This window comes from Malurus melanocephalus, unplaced genomic scaffold (assembly GCF_030028575.1).
Source record: "Malurus melanocephalus ecotype Western Australia unplaced genomic scaffold, MMel_1.1 scaffold_6, whole genome shotgun sequence".
NCBI classification, from domain to species: Eukaryota; Metazoa; Chordata; class Aves; order Passeriformes; family Maluridae; genus Malurus; species Malurus melanocephalus.
The window spans coordinates 6,690,238-6,714,748 of NW_026623238.1; the positions used below are offsets into that span (position 1 = coordinate 6,690,238).

General features: G+C 35.3%; 1 protein-coding gene across 1 annotated transcript in view; it reads right to left on the bottom strand.

The window, feature by feature from the left end:
* Positions 1-24,511, bottom strand: part of CSMD1 (CUB and Sushi multiple domains 1) — a gene marked incomplete at its 5' end in the record, with an annotated part of 494,218 nt that overhangs the window by 41,241 nt on the left and 428,466 nt on the right. The window contains 5 exons of the mRNA XM_057371364.1: positions 5,379-5,552; positions 8,891-9,064; positions 14,264-14,437; positions 16,897-17,091; positions 21,587-21,772. Of these exons, the coding sequence (XP_057227347.1) occupies positions 5,379-5,552; positions 8,891-9,064; positions 14,264-14,437; positions 16,897-17,091; positions 21,587-21,772 (903 nt within the window). The remainder of the gene's footprint in view (positions 1-5,378; positions 5,553-8,890; positions 9,065-14,263; positions 14,438-16,896; positions 17,092-21,586; positions 21,773-24,511) is intronic.

A 24,511-nucleotide genomic window follows, 5' to 3' on the forward strand; every position in this document is an offset into this window, starting at 1 on the left:
AAACCTTTCAAGTCAGAAATTCAGTACAAATCCATTATAAATAAACAGAGTTCTGAATTCTTTATTACTAAAAAAACAGCCTGGACTTACTGAAACAGACTGGAGAATGTGAACTAATTACAAACCTCTGCATCTTTGCCAAATTGATCTTCCCATCAAAATATTTCTAGTCTTAAGAAACATATTTCTAATGGGAGAAAAGCTTTTACATCTCATTTACAAAAAGGTACAAGAAATCTGAAGGGAACAGTAGCAAAGGACATCCACTTTTCCTGACATAGATTATGAATATGAGTCTGCCTTAATACAGGCAGAAAGTGTGGTGTTTAATAGAGCAGTTCTTACTTGAAGCATAATATATGGAAAAATGACCTACAGTGCAATCAGGAGTTCAGAACCCTGATGAGACCATCTGATTCAGTTCTTATTTTGGTGGTTAAGAGTTATTATGAAAAGTAGAAACCTTTCTGTGTTTCCAAAGACCAAATGGAAAGTGGTTCCAAACTGCTAATGGAAAAAAAAAATCTACAGTGAACATACTTGGTTTAGGATTTAATGTTGTCATGACTACTTCTGGGGTAGCACATTCACATTGCACCAAGCTCTACTTAGGCAGGTTTGCAGAAGAGAACAAAGACCTGGGTATTGTAATTTTTCCAATGCCATTTGATTCCAATCTAAAAGCAAGTAAACTGACTACTTGACCTGTTCTTTATCAAATAAATAGATAGAGTCCATGTGGAGAATTACGAATTATGAATTTAAAGTCATAYTTCAGTGACCTTCACATTCCAGTAAAGGTTATTACCAATCTTTAAAAAAACACTAAATACACCAAAAGGATTAAATATAAAATTTTAAATAGACATTACAGTTTAAATAATTCAAAATATTTGGGGTTTCTATTTCACAAAGTACCTAAGCATCACAACATGCCATTTTTTTAACTTGTGACAGAAACAGCAGGAGCATAGTTTTTCCAAGGCATAGGTTTTTTTTTTAAGAATTATGTTGCCTCAGAACACAGATCCAAATCAAATATTAAAAAGTGTGTACATTTTAAGGGATTTAAGGTTTTACTTGATGAGCCAAAACAGTTAACCAGAAGAGATAAAAGCATTCTGGAGTAGGGGGAATATCATTGAAGAGCAATTCAAGCCTTTCAGTGCATTTAGGATATACAAATATATTAAAATCTTTTGTTTCATACAAGTTTTTATCATAAGGCTCTCAAGTAGCAAWTATGATCTTTTGTGGTCATTACTGTTTTCTTAGCCAAAAAACTCCATATGATTTCYTTGATAAATTTCCTGTCACTGATTACTTAGTTAACCTGCTATTGACATAACAGACAGAAGCAAAGTAATTGCAAAAGGCTGCCTAAGAACTGCCCAGCTTTATTTTCTGAAAATATCAAGGTTTCCTATGCATACATAACAGCTCAGTTTCAACATAAAATAAAATAAAATCTRAAATAAACTTTTGCAATAGCTTCAAGCAGCAATCTTTAATTTGTAGTACTTCATGTAGAGTCTCAGCCAAGTTCATTATTGACTCAGGTGAACTCAACCGAGGTTTAAAAGAAAGGTCATATGCAAAATCTCTGTTGAATTAAATGATACAGCTTTGCCAGGAACATCAATCCTTTCCCAGCAGTATATTTGAAGAGCTGGAAGATTTACTTTCTTTGTAAACAAATTCATAATTCATGGCTAACAATGATCTTTAAAACAAATGTTTTCAACCCATTAGATAAAAGGTAATTTTAAAAGTAAAGTTTTATGCCAGAAGAAGTGCTATTACTTGCTTTAGGTAAGTTCTAATCAATTCATTAAGAACAAACTTGACACAGGAATATAGTTGGTGTACATATATAATCTTTAGTCATAAATTGTACAAGAATACTTGAAATTGGAYGTGACAACTAAACAATTTGCCCAGGGCTTTGTCCAGTTAGGTTTTCAATGCCTATAARAATGGAAGCTCCACAATGTCTCTGGGAAATTTATTTAGGTGTTTTACCACTCTCATATTTAAAGAGYTTTTTATGTTTGGTTTTGCGTCCTTTGCATCATGCACTTCCAGTGAGCACCACTAAGAATTCTGGCCCTCTATTTTTCACACTATCCCCTAGATATGAATAGATGATAAGCCACGTTCCCCTGAGCCTTCTCTCTCCTAAGCTGAACAAGCCTAACTCTCAGTCTCTCTTCAAATCACAGGTGAGCCCATGAGAAAAGTTTGCTTCTCTGAAAATGTTTTAGGAAAGGGCAGAATACACCAGAGAGAGGCAGCCACACACACACAAAATAGTGAGAAGCAAAAAAGGGAACACTGAGTTTAGAGGAGAAGGCAATGCATGAGGAAGTCCTGCTCTCTGCAGCTTGTGGAGAACACATGCCACAGAAGAGAAGGAACAGCAGAGAGAAACTTCTACCTACTAACTGCAAGGTCAACCCACCATGCTAATCTAAAATAAGAAACAATACCAATTATCAAGACAATTACTACAACATTTTAAATTTTCATACAATTAAGAATCTTCCAAATTTCTAGATCAGAGATGCATGTACTAGGACAAGGTACAGAACGAGTCTAATACTGAGATGCTTTAACTGAAGTGGATATTGAATATTCCCTTTAGACTACAAGTAAATATCTTCTGGTGCACAATTACATTTATAACAGTTGCTGTTATTTTAGATGTTATATTCCTCTCCAGTAGGAGAGGTATCTTGGACAAATTTCAAACTTCATTACAACTTTTTCAAACCCTTTARATCAGTTAGACTCAGTCAGTGAGGTGAGCAGCTACAGTGTTATTATGATCAASAGCAAAGCCCTCTGGGTTCTTGCTGGATAAACGGGGCAGGTGATGAAATTACGTGGATCCTTGCAATCCATGATGGAAGAGATACAAGACAGTCACTGAAAAATATATGTTGCTATAGAGAAAGAAATACTAAATGAAGAGAAGAATGAAGGGAAGAAACACTGAGCAAATGGCAAAAGTCCAGCTTTACACCACCTGCATGAGAATTAACAAAACTGTAGATAACCAATTAAAAGAACCTTCAGCCATTCCATTCTGGTAGGATTTTACAGCTAACCTAGGACACCATTCTTAAGGAAATAGATCTTGGAAATTATACTCTTTTCAGAAAACGAAGCTCCCTAAATAAGATTTCAGACCATAAATTGGCCTGGATCAAACTCAAATTCATGTGAATAAMTTTAAAAAGGACAATGAAAGTAGACAGGAGAGACAACTGAAATAATGTTGTAGTAMCTGTAAGTGTTCTAATTCTTATGCTCTTTTCCTTAAATCTTCTGTCTTTGCATTGTTTTTCCTCACTTTCACTTTGATTTGTTTTGCTTTTAATAAATATATTGGAGTTCAAAGTAAATAGCTGAGTTACTCAGCTCATAAATGAGGCTGATCTTCAGTAAACCTGTTAAATCTCTGACAGTCAGAGAAGATCCAGATTTCAGCTACAGGATGAGAGAAAAAGTGTGCATTYCCGACAAATAAAAGCTTACTTAAATGCTTCACAGACGAGACAGGAGTTTGTTCACTAAAATCTAGCAAAACAAAGCATATAAAAGGGAAAAAAATACATGAGCCTAAATAGGAACAGTTTGCTAATTCTTGTTTCTCYGTTCCAGTAATTATATTGCTATGTTAGTTAACTCAAATAAATTCTGGGGGTAGTGACTGAGGGAATTGCCATCTCTTTATTGTTTTAATRAGAATGAAAGATCTAATTCCACACACACTGAGCTTGAAATTGCATCAGCTATCTCCAAAACATTATGATGAGCTAATCACCAAAGATAATTATTATTCTTAGGAATAACAACTGTAATACAATAAGATTTTTAATAAACCAACAGGTGGAGATAATAAAKGTACAACAGCCAAAGTTAAGTTCTTATTACATGATTTTTTAGTCCCAATGTTGCATCCTTAGAATGACTTTGCTGACTACAGTTTTCTTTAGCTCACAAAAGACAAGTTACAAAGAATGAAAAGCATAGTACTTACACTGATTTAACATTTCTCCAGTGAGAGAGAAAATACTCTAAAAAAGCTTAGTGACCATTTCATTTCTGGAGAAATTTTTGTGTTCTATTTCTTTGCATGTTTCACAGCAGRTATAGTGATCAGATTCTTTCCAGACACTAAACCTTTTAAAATTTGTTTTTGTTTACATATTTGGAAATTAGCACTGTWACTAAAATATACAAATGAATCCAGCTTTTAATGTGACCAGGAACAAAATTTGTAAATTAGAGCCATTAAAATACATTTCATTCTGGAGCCTACACAAAAAGAGCACTGAAGCATATAGAGTATCTCCAAAAGTTTTCCCCAGGCCTTTGAGATCTTTCAGTATATCTCACATGATTTATCTCATGTCCTGCCATTCACCTCTCTGTCAATTTCCATCTATTTTCATTTTCAGAAGATACTCAGTCTGCTTCAGTGATTCAAAAGAAGATGTTTCACAATATCATTATCTTACTGGATTCAGCATTGAAAAAGCATGTACTATACCAGTAGAAGCTGTTTTGGGGCATATAACATAAAAAAAATAAAAGTGAACAGATTTTAGGTGTCTGATGAAGATATTGGTGGAAAAGACCAAAGATGAGATATTAGCTCCATATTCTGCAACAATAGCCATAAGGCAAAGAAAATAAACAAAAACAGTGACCATAAAGAGGAGTAAAAAAAGGTTAACTTCAGAGATTTTTAATCTTAATGACATAAAGAATAGAAAAGATAAAGAATTCTAGATTGTGTTTTAAAATGTTTTTCTTTGTCCTTTCCCAATATGTACATTTGATACAGATTTCCTCCTAACACAAACTTTTACTTTATTCTCATCTCTCAAACACGTCCATATTATCCACTGCACACCGGTATTCAAGCTCAGATGTCTGCAAGAAAACCAAGCAGCATTAAATTTTACTTTATCCCTTTTTTTGGTGGGGAAAGAAAAATCATYTCTCAGGTATTTCTAGAAAATACAAAAGAATCAATAGTGTTTTAAGGCACAAATATTCAATTTCATAATGGCTGTTTTTAGAAATTAAATGCACCTAATTCAGGCTAGACAGGCATTGCCATTTATTAATGTAATACAGCTTTTGTGATACTAAGTKAACTTTATATGTCTATAAACTAGATGCTAGTAATTGCAGCAAGAACTTTCAGGTAAAATACTGAAAAGCCTAGGCTCCTTCAATATTCAATGCTAACCGCATCCTCCAATATAGAATGCAAAAACCCAAATAAAGCTGGTAAGGAGCTCCTCAAGGATGGGATTAGGAATGATATCCCAATATTTTGAGGCATGGTAAAACTTTCTTACCTCGGCAGTTGGGTAAAGGGCTGCTCCACTGCCCATTGCTTCGACACTGTGCTCGAGAAGCACCCTGAAGTAAGTATCCAGTGTTGCAAGTAAAATTTACCACATCATTTAAATTGAACTCACTGCCATTAGTCATTCCATGAGCTGGGTTCCCAGGATGTCCACACGTGATTGCTGTTAATAGAAAAACAGGCAGGTTAGCATGGAATCATTTGCAGGTTGGAGCTCTTTTGATGTTTTGGTTCTTTGGTTTCGGTGGTTTTTTTCCTTCTGAATTCATCTTTCATTTATAGAAGACATGTAAGAAAAAGAATAGGATATATTTACCAAGAACTCTGAACTGACAGGAGAAAAATCTATTTTTTTTACTAAAATTCTTAGAACTTACTTTTTACCTTATATTAAGACTTTTAATAAAAATAAATCTCTCTTTCTCTCTCTAGGTATTTTATATATATAGATAAAAATATATGCATTTCCACGAAAATCTGATATGTATTAGACCTTTAAAAGTGCATTTAAAAATTCCTACTAATACAAAAAAATGGAAAATGCTTTTTTCCAGCAAGCTTAAAAATGCAGTAGGGCCAAACAAATTTGATGCACTATTTCAGAGCACTCTGGAGTTCTGAAGCAAATATCTTGCACTGCCTTCCTGAAGCAGTGGTTCTTTTAATCTGATTTTCATATGACAATAGAGAAATCATTGTGGGGAGTAAATCTTTCCTATTATATATATTATGTGTGTTGATTTTGCTAAAATGGAACTTGAAAAATAAATTTATCATGGTCAAGCTCTAGCTTTCCATGTGACAAGATATTAAAATATTGTGGAAGAGTAGAGAAAAGCATAGATATTGACAATGTAAAATCAGAATGTATACATCTAAAGACATGCACAAGCACAGAACTTTTCAATTTTGTGCTAGTGATGCTGATCATACTCAAATAAATAACCTATACACCGATTTATTTTTTCTTTTGATTCTGTTGTGCTGGTACTCATAAGGAACAAATCTCAAATCTTATTTCCTATTAACTTTCAATAAGCAGCAAGTGGAAAGACCTTTCAAGAAATACTTGGCTAAAGTGTGGTCCAGCTGGTTATCCAGCAAAGAGATACTGAAAGATCTGTGGGTCACAAATTTTGTGAGATGAAGAAGGCTGACTTTCATATGAAACTAAGAAGATTAAGTTGTAATGGGTAGAGAATTCCTAGTGCTTCCTTAGATAATATTTTTTAAGATTACAATACCTGATACTTTACAAATCTGAAAATTCTTTCAAAGTAAATTAAAAATATACAGAGACTTCTGATTTTCTGTAAAAGACTTAAATGATCTTCTGTAAAAAAACCCCACAAAATAAGGACTGATTTGGGGCAAATTTTCAGGGGCATAGGCCTTAATATCTTTGCATTATCTCTTACATTGCACTGGATCCACCTGAGATGGATCTCTGACAGTGCTCTATATTGGCAGCTGGAAAGGTGTTGGTAACACTCCAGTGTTGTGCTACAGCTGAGCAGCACTGGCACCCCATCAGTGCTGTCTCCCCAACATCCCACCCTCCCACCAGCAGGCTGGGAGTGGTCAAGATCCTGAAAGAGGACATAATCAGGGCAGCTGACCCAAACTGACCTAAGGGATGTTCCAATCCATACGATGTTTGCTCAGATATAAACAGTAAGAGGAAAGAGGAGGTAGGGGCAAGGCAGGGTGGGCAGCAGGAAAGGAGGGAAGGTGTCATCCATTATTGACATTTGTGTTTTGGGGTACCCACTAGACATGCTGGAGCCCTCTTTCCCAGGAAGTGGCCATACATTGCTTGCTGATGGGAAGTAGAAAATCAAAAGCTTTATTTTTCCCCTTGCATATGATGCCATCTTATTTTCTTCCCCTGTCTTTCTGAGGAGGGGAGTGAGAGTAGCTTGGTGGCTACGTAGAATCCAGTCAAGGTCCACCCACCACAGCCAGATTTCTAGCTCATGCTCCACAATGCTCAGTCAGAAGAACATTTCAGTACAACATATTTCTAGCACTGGTGAACAGTATGTTTTCACTTTACATCTCAGAAATAAGTCTCATTTGCATGAGAATTTCTTTAAAAATAGGTCAATTAATCAAAGGAGGAAAATCATCTGAAGTTTGAATGCTGACATAAAACAAGTCACCTTGCATGGCTTTTTAGTCTGGCAGCGTTCTAAGCAAAAGAAACCCATGTCATAGTGGAGAGCATTAGACAACCTCTACTAACAGAAACTGATGCCAGTTCTTCTCATAACAGTAATGATAATATCCATTTAGGAAGAAACAGCTTCCTGCCTCTCCCATGTTCTCTCAGCTTTGCCCCTTTCTTTTGAAGGGATTTTATTCACTGTACAGTCAAATGAATACACTGATAGTAATAATCCCAGCTGCTGACATTTCTCCTTTGATGCATATAAAGAACTTGAAGATATAAATAAGATTTTAAAAGGACAATGACACCTGGTAGATATTTTCTGTCATTGTATACAGGTAGAAATTTTAATTTTACTCTAAGAAAGAAAATATTGAACATTTAGAAATCTAACGTATTAAACAGAAAGGCTGAACATCTCAGTAATTCTCTGTGTGGACAAAAATACTTCTATCTGAAGTGTAGGCATCTTAAAAAATGCAGCACTTAAATAATTGATATAAATGCACCATTACAAATAACAAAAATATGTATAAAAATGGGGATCTTTAATAAAACTGAAATTAAAAGGAAATAGAAACAATGACATAATAAATTAGTAAAATAAAAGACAGATAAATTGGACTTGACTGATTAAATGGGTGATGGTTCAGAAAATGTCAGCTAACCTGCCACACAAATGAAGAAGGAACTAGAGAAGGAAAGACTCAGCAATTCTAGCAATTAATTATGTGATTAAAAAAAAAAAACCAAAAAAAACCAAAAAAAAACAACAGGTGAATTAAGATGATACCAAAGGCTAGAAAAAAGTTAACATTTTTTTAAACAGATATAGCATAATACAGTGCCATGCCCTGGGCTTGCATTGGTAGGCCAAATTAAGGCAAATTTGAAAAATCAGGCAGTCACCATTAGAACTGCCCAGATGAACACTAGTCTGGCTTTGTCCTCCAAGCAATGGAAATATACAAAGGAATTTTTTACTCATGGTGAAAGAAATAGTGGAGAGGCTCAGCAAGACCACATTTGACAGAACTACACCTGGACAAAGAGAAAGTGATAGGTTAAGTTACACAGCTGCAGCCTGCTGTTCAACCCACTTAAATGTCTATGCCATCCACTTTCTGAAACAACAGAAATCAGGAGTTACTGAAAATATTAAGAAGTCTGTGCTAGGTTAGCAACTGGATCATAACAACCCTTGTAACTGAAAACAGATCCAATAACTATCTGATCTGAGCACAAACACTTTTGAACATCCAATCCACAGTTAATGTTCAATTATGTTTAAAATAGTAGCAATAATGCAGTAAGAAATGAATTGTACTTACGGACACAAACAGGAGTTTGTCCAGACCACTTGTGATCCTGCAGGCAAATTCTGACAGATGTGCCAACAAGTCGAAATCCAGGATTGCACTGGTAGACCACAGTGTCACGATAACTGAAACCATCTCCACTAATATGACCATTTACAATTGGGTCTGGAGAGCCACAGTGACCAGCTACAACAAGAGAACAACACATTAAAAACATGTATTTTGACAAGACTTGCCAAAACTCAGGAGGAAAAAAAACCCAAAAATTTCAAATTCCCTTCCAATAATCAATGTATTCAGAATCAACTACTGCACTGTGCAGTACAAGTTCTCAGGTAAAAAACCTACAGATGATATTTCTTCTACTTTTTTGAAGAAAAAATAATGAATTAGAAAAATGAGACTTCTATTATGAAATAATAGTGCAGGTTTAAGAGCTAAAGACCTCACATTTCTCCACGGAAAAAGCCAACCTTACTAAGGCACTTCACTGTAAAAAAAAAAAGTAGCAATTAGGTATTTTTGTTGGTACCGATGAAATTGCAAAGCAATATGAAGAGCTTACTATAATTTTGACATGAATATGAATTTATAAGTGTTTTTAAGATAGATGAAGGCATGAACAGGAAGGAATGTCTACCAGCACTGTTTCCTCCTTATTTCAGCTGCTGCTAAAACAATACATAATGCATTATTCCAGGATAATAGCAGTCTTGGCACAGAGGAAGCCAAGTAATAATTTCATTCATTCTGGATTCTTCATTCTGTTTGAAAACAGAGCTGCTGAGCAGAAAACTATTTCTCTTTACTGATTAAGGGGGAAAAAAAGTTGGGTTTTTTTTGGTGAAGCTAATTACAATTGCAATAATTTCATCTGAAACTATGCTAACTCCTCATTTTGAGAGATGTGGACTGGGACCTAAGGCTGAAGACTGCAGACAGAATGCGTTGTGTGTGTGAGCTCTTTGGTTTCACACAGGCTGTATCCAACAACAGCAACTTGTTTGTAACTTTTCTTTGGGATTCAATCTTCTTTCCAATAAAACCCATTTAATAACACTAGACAGTGCACTTCATTCACACCTAACAGCTTTTCTAAAACACTAGAAGGAAAAAACACACATCACTTGATTGGGTTTTTCATACATATAAGATTATTAAAAAAAATCCTGATTGCAGGATTATTGATGCCTCTGAGACAACCATGTGGTATTGTTCTACAAATTTGAGAAAGTATGAATGCAAGCTTTTCACTTGTTACACAGCTGCTTTTCCCCTTACATATTCTCCCCTGAGAATATGCCAACAGAGAATAACAAGGACATTGAAAGCATATTTTTCTCCTTGAAATGTGTCATGGAATAATTTATCTTATTGTTCTCTGTCCAAATTAGCAATATGATCCCCTTCACCCTTCTCTCTCCTCCAGCCTCACTCAGCCTCTCCTTGTCTATCAGATACTCCAGTCCCTGGCCCCTTAATGGGTCCTTCCTCTTTATTTGTTTCAGTTTGCAATATCTCTCTTGTATGGTGGAGGACACAAAAACTACACACAATTTTCCACATGAGTGCTGAAGAGGAAATAATAACCATGACCTGCTGACTACACTGGTGCTCATACACTCCAGTCTGTGATATTTTTACTGCAAGGCTACATTTTTAACTCTTACTCAGCCTCTCTGCTCAGTCACCTGGGTACTTTCTGTAAAGCTTGTTTTTACCCAGTCAGTTCCAAGAGTACTCACAAATGGCATTATTCTAGGCAAAGTGCAGGATTCTGTATTTGTCTTTCCTGAACTTCATGACCTTTCTGTTGGCCTATTCTTCCAGATTCTCAAGGTCCCTCTGCCTAGCAGTGCTACAACCCACGTATCAGCTGTTCTCCCACCATTTGGTGTCATCCTCAAACTTGCTGCAGATGCATCCCCACTTGCTATCCAAGTCACCGACAAGGGCTGGACAGTTTGGCCTTTGTGTTCTCCACAGTATCCACTGGCTACCAGTCACACTTTGAATCAGGAAACAATACCATTAGACCTTGCTGGCTATATTTGTCTTCCATTCATTTTGAAGTCCCTTCCATCCAGTCCCTGTCTTCTTAAGTTGGCTACAAGGATACAATGGGAGACTGTTTCAAAAGTTTTGCTACAATACAAAGTGAAAGAAATCTATTGATGAAATCTACATCTCATGAGAGATCACTGGAAAAGGCAGTAAGATTATCAAGGTTTGTTTTTGTTTCTTCCATCCTGCCTGTTCTCAATTTTCTTTTTATTTTCCCTATGCCTAGAAATTGGTTCCAAATATTTACTCCCTTGTTTTTTGGGGTTTTTTGGGGTTTTTTTTTTTTTTTTTTTTTTTTTTTTTTTTTCCCAGGGACTGAAATACACAGAAATAGAAAGGAATACATTTGGGGTTTAAAATTTTCTAGATCTAAATAGTAAAGAATTGAAAAACAGTAGATGAACTGAAGACAAACATGGGACCACAGGGAATTTCAAGAAGAAAGGTATACGAAATGTGCCACCCTGCATAAAGCAAAATATTATGCAAAATATTATGCACTTTCTCTCAAATGGGGATTTAACAAGTAGCTGGACTTACTATGTGAGTCATTTCATTTACAGATCATCCCACCTACTGTGTTTAACGATTTTTCAAGGAATTTTGACTTAATTAAGTATTCCAACACACCAAGAACTGAAAGAGCACTGCAATGACACAAAATGTATATAATTTTCTCATCAACTAAAATTAAAGAAAATTAAGAAGGCTGTGAGAGGAATTTTTAATAAAAATATTCTCAAGAATTTAGAAAATTCTTCATATGTGTCAAGATTGGTTCAGTAGTTTTATTCTAAAACACCTGGAAAGCAAGATACAATTAATTCTGTTTTATTTTAATAAGAATTTGAAAAATAAGCCAATATCACAATATTATACTGCAATTTACCTATGAGTTATCACCTAAAGGATTAGATATTTTCATACAAGCACAGTCCGCAGCAGCATATTTTCATACTGATAAATCCAGACATTATATATATAATACAATTAAAAGATGGAATAGAGTAGATTATATTTGACCCTAGATTTTAAGGTATGTCTTTGACTTGTTTATGTGTTGTTTTGCAACTGAAAGCCATAAAAACACAGGGGAAAAAATCTGTTCAGGAAAACACATTGATCCATGATTAAGCACCACTGATTTTGCAGACGGAATTAGGCAAATCTAAATGCTTCCAGTTTGCCCTCTGCCCTATATGAACCTCTGGTCAGCCATTAGTACAAAAAGCCTGCTTAAAAACACATAGGTTTTGTGACTTATGGTTGCAAATATTTTTGGAAGGAATAAAGGGAAAGAGACAAAATATCAGCGGTGTGAGTGAAATTGAAAGAATCCTTGCCTAACAATTCATATTTGTCCACGTATAACTAACAAAAACCCACGTGTAATACTAACAACCTGAAGACTTAGGTCTGATATTGAGCCTTAGACTCATTAACTACAGTCCTTGATTTTAGCTTTCTTTAAAGACGAATAATAAGGATTTGACAAGCCCTTTCCTAAGGTATAGAAATTAGTGTACTTATTTAGCCTGAAATCATARTTGATTCTACACAGATCAGTGGGTTACATAAAGCATATCTATTTTCATTTATAGCTGTCCTGGATTACATTCATGTAGGTRCAATGTAGGTAAAAAGCGTCTCTAACTCATTGTAATACCTTTGAAATGGAAAGGCTCATTCAGAGCTCCCTGGGTGTTTGCCTTCTGATTTTCACAGGCTTCAGGTAAGTCTTAAAGGCACCTCTGAAATAAATTTGGGGCAAGCTGTCCTTGAAATTTAGGAATATTCAACTAGCAGCATTTACATAATCTAGCTTTAAAATTCAAGAATTTACCTTTTCTGAATTGCTCTCAGGAGGAACCTACATAGTTCCATTGACCTTGGATTGTAGACTAAATTGCATCTATACCATGTGTCTGAAGAACACGGTAGTAATATACCTTATGAGTGAGAGTGCAAGAGCGACAGAAAGGGGCTTATAAGCAGAAATGAAATTTCCTGCAGCATGCATGGGGTAACCAATTTTTTTTTTTTTTCTGCTGCAGCCTAGTATCTGTGAGAGATTGGGATATTAATGGCTCAAACGTTGTTTAAGATCATGTAGGACTTTGCCCACTAAAGCCACTGCTCATATGCGACCACCAAACCTCTCCCCAACACTGAATATGYCTTGGTGAAGTCCTGGAAATCTGGATAGAAAGCTAAGCCACCTGAAGGGAATTTCAGATAAGACAAAGGTGGTTCTATTGCCCAGTTATCTCAGGTCTAAGAAGTAAACAAGCCTGGGAGAGAAGAATGGGTCCTCAAGAAAAGCCAACTCAGCTGTGCTGAAAATCAGCTCCATCGTGGTCTGGTGCAGGAGACCAGAGCCCACAGCCTCATTTCTGATGCCTTCCACCAGCAGACTGCACATGATCCAAATGTTGTAACAGACCCACAGGGTTGCAAATGCCACTGTAAAACTCCCCTATGCAGGAGAGGTGCTTGGACATTCCCACGGATACCTGAACGTAAAGATAAGCATGGAATACTATGTGTTCTGCTAAAATGACATAGTGAAGCAGCAGAGAAGAAAGATGCTTTGCATGTGAGTTGAGCTCTGAGGAGGAAGGCAGAATTCCTCCTTTCCTGAGAACAACTGAGTACATTCAGCTATAAGACAAAAAAAAAAAAAAAAAAAAAAAATCTGCAAAATGAGTGCAGACAAAACAAATAACAGGTTTCAGAAATAAATATATTGTCAGTGACCAAGAATAAACCCACTGCTGAGTAATTTTTTCTTATTAGGAGTGTAAACCAATATGAGCGGATCTGAAGAGAGGAAGAGCTGGAGTGAGAACTTAATGTCCAAACTGCACAAATCTCAGGGTCTGAAAGAATGCTGGTTTTGCTTCACTTTCAGCTGTCACTCATCTGCTTCCCTTGACTGAATGCTTCAATATGCTGAATGCTCAATTGTACTTGGAATGCATCAGGAATATCCTAATTGAACRTTATCTGCCAGCTCAGTTTCATCATACACCCTGCTCACAAAGAAAAGTGCTGTGAATGTGGGCAATTATTTGAGTCACTTAAGAACCACACTGGTTTGAAAAGCATTACAACAACATAAAATAGAATTTAATTTCTAATAAATACATATATGCTAGTAGAATAGCACAAAATCATATGCCAATATTTCCATAATTAAGGTACATTTATTTTTCATAGATTTAAAAAAAACTTGTTGCTTGAAAAGAACTGAATTCCAGTTCCTGATACTGTTTCTTTTAAGACAAAGCAAAGCAAAGCACAGAAATTTGAGGTTTTTACCTAGGCATTGGGTTTCAGTACCACTCCAGAGACCATTTGCCAAGCACTCCCTGACATGAGAACCAACTAATGTGTATCCTGTGTTGCAAGTGAATATTGCAGTAGCTCCATACACTGTTAAGGTTCCAATCTTATTTCCATTGGGTGGAGATGGAAGACCACCACAGGAGATAACTAGGAAAAAAAAAACAAAACAACAGAACATCCTGAAATATGAAAATTTCATATTGTTTTTGTAATTTTTWAGGCTGGAAGAAAACACACCACCTCATGTTTTTTTTTTWAAAGTAATAGGAATAAAGATAAGAGTTGTATTCCATAGAAAAGGGTTACAATTATGACTGATTTGGAACATATGTTCTAAATCTCAAAATTCTTTTTGAGCTACCTGATACCTTGACAGCAGTCAATCCATATTTCTAGTTTTAAAACAAGGCAATTACATGAATTCCCAGGAAGGCTGTGATTATATTCCATGTGTACATGCACAGGGTTATTTCTCAAATACACTTTCCCTGGCTATTTTAAGTGTTGTGCCAGTTTAAAGACATTATAAATATTTTTTTACATGTAATACTCTGAATTGTTATGAACTTTTTTTCTCATTTCCCACTACTATTCATAAGCATATAGCATAAATAATGGTCTGCTTAATAAAAAACAATAAATTTTCTTGTTTTGCCAAAGACTAGACTTGACCCATTATCACAGAAACTTTCTGCAGTACAACCCACAGATATCGCCCATGACATGAAAAATTCCCTTTCAAGATTGTACCAAACTCTATTTTGACTAAAACCATTCTGCCATTTCTTTTTTTCCTAGAATATATCAATAATATTGAAATTTAAAATGCAGATCAATGCCTTCAAGACCTTCAGCTGTATTTTATTATATGTTAGCATAAATCATGTTTGCTTTCAAAAGCATCTTATTGCAACTAAACTTCCTAGTTGAAATCACAACACTACATCCTTATATATTTTAAAATGTTCAGTATAGAAAGAAATGGAATTGGGTAGAATTTGGATAAAATTAAATACCAGCTACTGTGCAATTACCTAACTCAGTCATAATCAGAACACATTTGATCATATGTTTCTTATGTACATAATGTGTTCAGAGATGCATAAGACTCATTTTGACTACGATCACCTCACATTAATGTAATATTATTCATGCAATTTGTGGATTAGCCTAACATTATAATTTCTAATGTTAATGCTGAATATTAAGTACATTTAAGTTAAAAAGAAAAAAAAATCAAAAAACAATGAACTCTTCTAAACATATTGCAAATAATTTATTGGCTTTTGTTACAGAGATCACAGCTAAAAACATTAAACTACATGAATAATAAGCTAATCTCATGATTTTTAGGCATGTGTTCAACATATTCTTAAAAAAATAAACTTACTAATTAGGTCTCTTTTAATCCAGAATGCCCTCTAATTTGAATTTTTACAATTTCTTTAAAGATAGGAATCTGTCTTTAAAGATATCTATGGACAAGTAGACATTGATAAATATGATCTAAATCCCTTATCATCAGTGTTTCAATTAGCTTTCCTACTGCTTCAGAAAAATAAACAACTAGAATACATATTTATGTAATCTATCATTGGTGTGTGAATGAAATAGAGAAAGTAAAGACTAGACTCCTCAAAATACTCTATGGTATGTTTCAGTGTGTTTCAGGATCTTAATGATCCATGTCCAATGGAAATACTACTGAATATTCCTTGGAGGATGACATTTGCTATAATATATTCTGCTAAATACTGTAGCAGAAGGCAAAATAATGTACCTTCCTTGTAAATTAACTAATATCTTTTCAGTCAGTAACTCCCTGTTTTCTCTGTCTAATACTTTCTTTTTGGTTACCTGCATCTGACATGGCTCACCCCATTTTCTATTTAATTAAAATGTCTTAATTGTAGAGGGTGGGCAAGAATAATCTTTTCAAAGAACTTTCAGCAGCTAAACAGTAGCAGAAAATCAAAACTACATTTTTTAGCATGTATGCACAAAAAGAAAGGGGCACAACTGCAGTTACTGAATTTTTTAAAAATAACACATTGGAAAACAACAAAAAAAATGTTTTGGAGAAATTTATTAAGACTTTGGCACTGTAACCCTTGAAATCTGTATGCTTCCCCTGAAAATGCCAAGGTTCTCTAAAACTTTAAACATCCAAAGTTAAGGTTGATGTAATTTATGGAATTTTTGTATGAAGACATTCTAAAAGCTAATATGAATGTTTCTCCAACAGTACAGTTTTAATGCTTCACGCAAGAGGTCAAAGCAATATCATTTTCTAATCTAACTCTAATTTGGAACCTTTTAAAGTAATAACATTCTCTCTTAGTATTTTCTACACACTTTTGCACCATCTAGTTGAATAAATATAGATTGATCTCTTGATGCAACTTCAACTCTTGCATGAAACATATTGCACTTAACACCTAAGGATTTGGAATAAATTAATTTCAAGTTAATGAAAATTTCACACTTACTTACTGGAATGTGAGAGCAAGATAGTTTATAAAAAAGTTATTTTATATAATAAAATTTATGTATTAAAAAGCATATGATATTCTGTATGATATTCTGTAAACAAGTCTGTTGCTTACCCTTACACGTTGGCCTTTCATTGCCTACACTCCAGGTTCCATTAGTCCTGCACTGAATGAGCCTTCGACCCAACAAATAATATCCAGGACTGCAGCTGAGCATGACTTGAGCTCCATATTCGTTCAGTGACCCAGAAATCAGTCTCCAGACCACATGTTCTGAGAGCAGAGTCTCTATGCTGGGGCAGGTTACAGCTGTGGAGAAAAGAAATGCACAGATTAGCATTCTGCCCCTAAATTTCTTTACAGGTTCATGCCTTGCCTTACTATCAGATTCTTATGCATGAATGTACAATTTCTAATTCAAGATATTCCTGAACACAGAATATACTTCTAGGCTGCATTGATGTAATCAACTTAAACTGTAGCTTGAAAAATTTTCATTTCACAGGGGCTTATTCTGATTTGTTATATTCCTCATTCTTCAAGAAACAAAAAACCAGTACCTACTGAAAGATGCCTGATTTTGTGCACATGGTTTGTAAATGAGTGCATCAATTTGCCTCTTTTGGTCAGCCTCTTGCAAACTATTGTCTGGGCACTATTCAAATTCTCATTTACATAGATGAAACTCTATAAGGGATTATCTCAATTTCCTGCAGATGTGAAGATGTCCTCCTACATCACCATGATTTTTTACAGAAAAATATATGAATAGTACTGATTTACATAAAATATAGGTCAGAAAGCATAATTATAATTTGAAATCCTTATTGAGATTATCCATTTTAATGATATAACAATATATATTGATAATTGTGAAATAGACTCAAAAGGAGGGAATTCATAATGACACATAATTGGCACTAAAAAGAGTTGTTGCAAGGCCCAGACAGGCAAATCTTTCAGGTCAATATGTGGCTCCGAGGCTGGTGTAAGTGGAAAAAATTGGGGTTTGTTGACCATGGGATGATCTACTCAACACCTGGTCTGCTGACAGCTGAGAGGATGCACCTTTCTCAGAGGGCAAAAGGAGCTCTAGCACAGCAGCTAGCAGGGCTTGTTGAGAGAGCTTTAAAGTAGCTTGGACGGGAGAAAGGGAAAATACCAGGCTTGGCAGTGATGAGCGATGGTATGGTGTGCCAAAATTTGAGGAAATGAGCACTAGTGGGATCCCTCAATCTGCCTCACAATGTGTTGGCTACAAAGTACCACACCTAAAATGTTTCTACACTACACAGAAAAACAAGATGAGCTTGAAGCTTTGCCCAGACCCAGGAATCAGACATCATTGACATAAGTTAAACCCAGTGGGATGGGCACTGAGAGCTGGAGGGAGACTTTACACGAGGGGGTATAGTGATAGGAAAAGGAGTAGTGGTTTCAGATTTAAAGAGAGTGAGTTTAGATTAGAAATTACAAAGAAATTCTTCACTACGAAAGTAATAAAGCACAGGAACAGGTTTCCTAATGGAGCTGGGGATGCCCTGTTACTGGAAGTGTTCAGAGCCAGGGTAGGTGAGTCTCAAGAAACCTGGTCTAGAGGAAGGTATTTCTGCTCATGGCAAGGGGGTTGCAACTTCGAGATATTTAACATTCCTTCCAATCCAAAACTGTCTATGATTCCTCAATCCTATGAAAGAGCAATACAGATACACATCTCTTCCATCATCATGATCTAGGGATCTCAATGCAGAATAACTGAAGCAAGATATTTGTCCTTCAGTTAAGCTTTCGTAATAGATATCTGTTGCTTGGTATTTTCTGTAATTAAATTCAATAGCCTAATATCCATGATTAATCTGTGTCTTGCTGTATGACCATCACAAATCATATTTTTCATGCTTCAAATCTGATGTAAATACTTTTAATGAAAAGAAAGGCATTTCAAACATCTGCCTCAGGCATTATATTATCAGAGGTACTTTGCAAAATAAACTGCCCTGATCTCAACATTTACCATTTACCTTTCTGTGCTGTGTTTGCTTCTCATCAAGTGAGAAATGTTTCTATTTCTGAAGACTAAATAGCAGCAACACTGAAAAACAGGTTGTTATGCAGATTGTCTATGCTTTTCTGCACTTTGCAAGTAAGAAATCTTGGATAAAGCATGCCTGCCTCTGAAAAGCAATCCATTCTGAAAATATTGACTTTAAATTGTTGTGTACATCACTAGCACTTTAATTTAGCACTTCAAGTTTAGAAGTAATAGGATTCTTTTTCAAACTAAATAAATTTTTAGAAAAGGAAACAAGAAGACACAGAAGAGAATAAAGTGTTATATATTTTGTTAGGTTATTATAAATACTAAACAAAACTTTTTAACGATGGATGTAGAGCCAAATGTTAATTATTAAGCTTTGTTTTAAAGGGTAGTCATTGTCTAGCCAAGTTTGACCAATTCACTAATTCAAGGTTTTTTGTTCCTTTTTTTTGTTTCTTTGGTTTTTGCACTGCAGACATAGTGTTATAAATTCAGTGCATCTAATCCCCAGATAATTTATCTGGCCTCTTCCCTCAAAAAAACCCGAAAACACTGTTGACATTTTTGCTGACTAATCATTCAAGTTAAGTGCTTTGTATGCTGTCAGTTTTTTCTGAGAATGAAGCTCACTTCAATTCACTGGAGCACTGCTTTCCCTCTGCACATGGCTCTGAATTCAGATCATGTCTGTGTGATCACAGCTGGTTTTGAATACTCCTCTTTATGTACTCTGTGGAATTGCTGTGTAAAGTTTAGGCAATGCCCTTCAAGAAAGGTGAAGATCAACTGGAGATTGTCCAGAGGACAATAATGAGAATTACTGGTCCTTAAAAGTAGGAAGGAAGAGTGAGAATGAATCACAATAAGATAGTTATCTCTACAGAAGAGGTGACTGAGTGAACTGGACTCAGGAGTCAAGGCGCTGGCAGGGGTGGGTGAGCAGCTCCAGGGGTGCCCTTGGTGAGGAGAAGCTGCTGGGCACAGTCGGCTCCAAAGGACCCAACACAGAACACAGCTGAGCTCTGCAGCCATGATGGCAGCACCTTGGGAAAGTATGTTTAGGAAAGGGCAAAACTGCACAGGCAGAGAAGGAGGGGACTAAAAGAGTGAGAAACAGCAGAGGGAACACGGAGGTCATTGAGAAGGAAGCGTTCCAGACACTGGAGCTGGAGTTTTGATGCAGCCCAATGGAGAGGACCATGCCAGAGCAGATACCCGTACTGCAGCCCACACTGGAGCAGGTGGATAACATTTTCTGGAGAAGATGCAGCTGATGGAGGGCACAATTTAGAGCAAATTTATATTGAAGGACAACAGCTCCTGAAGAAGACCCATGCTGGAGCAGAGGAAAAGTGCAAGGAGGGAGCAGAAGCAGGGAAAAGCCTGGAATAAGCTGATCACAACTCCCATTCCTTATCCCCCAGCACCGTTTGGAGTAAGAAAAAGAGTCAAGAGCAACACAGTRAAGGTGACCCTGGGAACAGACGGAGGAAAGTGTTGTTTTGATGTTTCTTAACCTTTATTTTTCTTATTTGACCCCATTTTAATTGGCAATACATTAAATTAACTTTCCCCAAGATTAATCCTCTCTCTGTCCTTATCTTGACCCATGTAATCTTTCATCCTATTTTTTTCCGATCTGGTTGAAAAGGGAATGGAGTGAGCAGCTGGGTGAAGCTATGACTGCTCACCAAGGATAAGCCAGCACACTGAAAAATCAACAGTTGTCAAACATATTACGAACCATAAAAGTACAAAGTAACTTGTATTTGTCCACTGTGGATACAAAATGAAACCATGCCTTTACACTACAGAAAAACTGCTTCAGGTTACGCAAATGCTAGGAAAAACTGCAAGGCGGGGGAAAGTAAATTACTGAAACAGATTATTCAGGATCATCTTCAAAATTAGGTTAAATGACCATCTGCCAAGGATGCCAGGAAATTCTCTTGCACTTTCAAAAATATGTTTTAATAATTTTTTTTTCAGCCAATTAATTCAAATAGATGAAAACCCTTTCACAATCATGTAAACTTCAAAAGTCTTGTATTTGCCTCATTTTACTATTTCTTTAAAAATTAGTTGAATTTTACTTGTTTGAAAACTTAAAGTGCTTATCATGTATATATGCTGTTTGATTCGATCAAGATTCTAAATTATCTCTCAAAAATTTTACACATAATATTATAGCAATTATTAATTTCGATATTATGCTCTAATCAGGATATTAAGTTCATGTTGAGGCCAGGCTCACTCAGTTAATTATTGCTTTGACACAGGACAGAGACAAGCAGTGCTGCCCAATGCAACTGAGAGGCCATGTCATACAGTAGAGGAATCTGCACTGCATTGGCTTGATATGCTGGGAGGCAGAAATGAAGGCTGAAGGACTCTTATCCAGCTTAATTATCTACACTCATATTTTAAGAAATAATTTTTGCTTTATTACTTTAGAAGCTATATTAAAAAATTACAATTCGTGATTGTAACTCACCCTGGAGAAGGGCATATTATTCATAATAAGAAAATACACAGGAAATTTAATTATCTAACAATTTTAATTCAGATGTTTTGAAGACGATAAACAAAGATTTTTTTAATTAAACTAATTTATAGGCCTCCTCTACTTTACTACATGCTAAATGATGATACATTCCTGAATGGCCACTTCAGGGCATATCTATGCATGATACCTAAACATCAGTAGTGAAGATTTTCCTAAGAAAGTTCAGGGGAAAGATTCTTGAGAAATACATGCCCACTTACATTTGCAAACAGGCGGCCTCCCTTTGTTGCTCCATAATCCATCTTCTTGACACACCGCTGTTGCTTGTTGACTGGATTCTAGCTTGAAGCCTTCATTACATTCATATATCAATCTACTGCCCAAAGTGAATTCATTACCTATAACTGAACCATTCCCAGGGGAGTCAGGAATGCCACAAGATACAGCTGAAAAGAAAGAAAAGAAAAATATTAAAAATTGGAATTTTATCATTGATATCTTTAAAATATTGTCCCACCACTGAAATAAGAAACATAGGTTAGTAATTTTGACATATCCTATTCATAATAATTTAAATTAATTTTCCATCATATTTGCAATATTCAGATGAATGTAATAGTGTTTAAAACATCGATAAAAATTGAGGAGTGCATCTAATATAGACAAACATTTAAAAAATATTTATTTTAATACAATCACTGTAGAAAGCGAATTTGCAACACAGGCTATGGGCAATGGTTTATTTGCTAGAGAAAAAAAAATCAAGAAAGTGTCCAAAGTGATTTGGTCCAAGAAGCAATGAACTGAAAAACTCTTAAATGCTTTCTAGTAGCCTGTTCCATTCTTTCAGGGTTTCTTTCAGTCCTGCACTACTTCATTGTCATTGCTTTATATATCATATTTGTTTGTTGTATGCATTTAAAACAATGTTACTCAAGAATTCAATTTATCATTTTTGGCCTGATGAGAAGAGCATCCAAATATATGACTAGACAGGGAAGAGTTCCACTTAAAAATATTATTCAGATATTTTAACCCTTATTTACATATTTGACTAATTAATTTCAGAATGCTAAATATTATGTGAACCTAGGCATATTAATTTTCCATATAATGAAGGAAATTATTTATTGAAATATTTTCTCCTTCTGAATTTAACTCCAAATGAACGGCTTTTCTACCAAGATCATGAAGGTTAATTTTCTGTCAATTTAGTGAAGTTTGAGTAGCATCTAGGCTGGTTTCTTATGCTTATATATTAATTTATTTAGACAGAGTTTATTTAACAGTATTTCATAATACACAATTTTAGAGCAGAGTGTAATTATAAAAATGTATATTTCAGTCACTTTAAGAAAGGTCTCCATGTCAAGGTTGCCTTCTGTCATCTGACTTCTCTGGTCCCTTGCTTTTGATAATTAAAGGAAGACAACTCTCGAGCATTTTTTTAAAAAAAATCTTTTAACACTATGTTTTATTTTAAAGTAGTTATGCATGTACAGATATTAACTCTAGGTCCTTCAATAAATCACCAAAGCTGGTAAGGATTTTATGATTGCCCTGCAGCTCTTCTGAAGGGAAAGTCATCATATTATCTTCTCTGAAAGAATGTTACTGTCTGCAAAATGGCAACTTGGAGCTACCTAACAAATAATCACAACTAATCTATTTCATGAGTTCATATAAACCAATATGAGTATGTGTGTACAGACTCACAAGCTACTTTGAGTCTGGCATCCAGTTAACTGCTCTTCAGTAAACAGACTGATAGAACCTCAGCTTTGAAGCTTTCAATTTTAAATATTTACCAATAAAAAGTGAAGTTTTACAAATGAAAAAAAAATTTCTTACATACAGTCAATAGTACAAAGCAATTCAATATTTTTACATTTTAAAATAAAAAGTAAATATATTTCAAAAGAAGAAATCATAGCCTTTGTCTATAATCTGTTTCAGAGGTGAAGATAAGTTTGTTTGCTTTTTAAATCTAGTTTTATCACCACTTACCCAATTCAATGTAAACTATTAACTTCAGAACACATCATCATGGTATCATAAACACAACTCTCAAATTGGTCTGCAGTCTTCCAAAGCTGTCACATTTGATGCATTTAAATTAAATACAACACAGTACTTTGAATATGATCATAATGAGGAGATATAACCATTGTTAAATGATGAATGATTAGTTCATTTCTAGGGTTCCTTCCATCTGGAATCTGTCATATTGCTAACAGAAGGAGAACTACAGGAATGTCCCAAAATAAACTGCTTCCTTTGTAACACAACTTCTTGGCACGTTTTGTGTCCAGAACTTTTTTTCTCTTATCAAAACTGAGTATTCCTCCACCAGTGGGTAGGGGCTGAGCTTCCTGCCAGTGCAAGGAGCAGTAGTGGGACAGAAAAGGTAGAGAAAAGTGATAAGGAACAGGTTCTGCAGGCCCTCTTTTACTGCTCTGAATCGTGGTAGAGGAAGGGAGAAGGGGAAGGATAAAAGCAAACTCTGCAGCTTCTGGGAGCAGGTCTTTATATTAGAAGTCATTCCCACAAGGTAACCACAGCAGGAGTGGTAGATTTTCTGGTATACTCAAAACAGACAGAATAGCTGTAGCTGGTCAAATGCTCTATCTACCCTAAAAATCAGTTTAAAATTTTACCTACAAATCGAACCAATTCTGATCTCATGTCAGGTAAGTAATACTTGCAAAAAGTTTGTTTGCATGCTGAACTGACAGGAAGTTAAATTTACACTCTAGAACACCATAAAAATGCTAGTGCATTTCAAGCCAAGGTTACTATGAAAGGCTTCAGTGTTCCCAATGTCTTGCACTATGCCTCCACCCATCCTTACAGTTCTCTTCTGTCTTGTGACAATGTATCTGAGCACTTTCTGTTAAGATTTAACTTCAACACTTTCAGGTCTCCTTTTTGACACCCAAACAATCATCTCTGTGTTAAGTGTGTATACATATAATTGTATAAAACCAAAATTCAAAACGATGACTCTATCCACCCACCACATGTAGGTGCCCATCTGTATATACAGGTGGACCTTATTTTATTTCCCTCTTAATAATGAAAACATGAATTAACTTCAAATACCTTAGTGGAGCAAGAAGACTTTATATTGCTATTTGAAAACAAAACACAACAAAAAAACAACCCAAAACCAAACAAAAAATCAA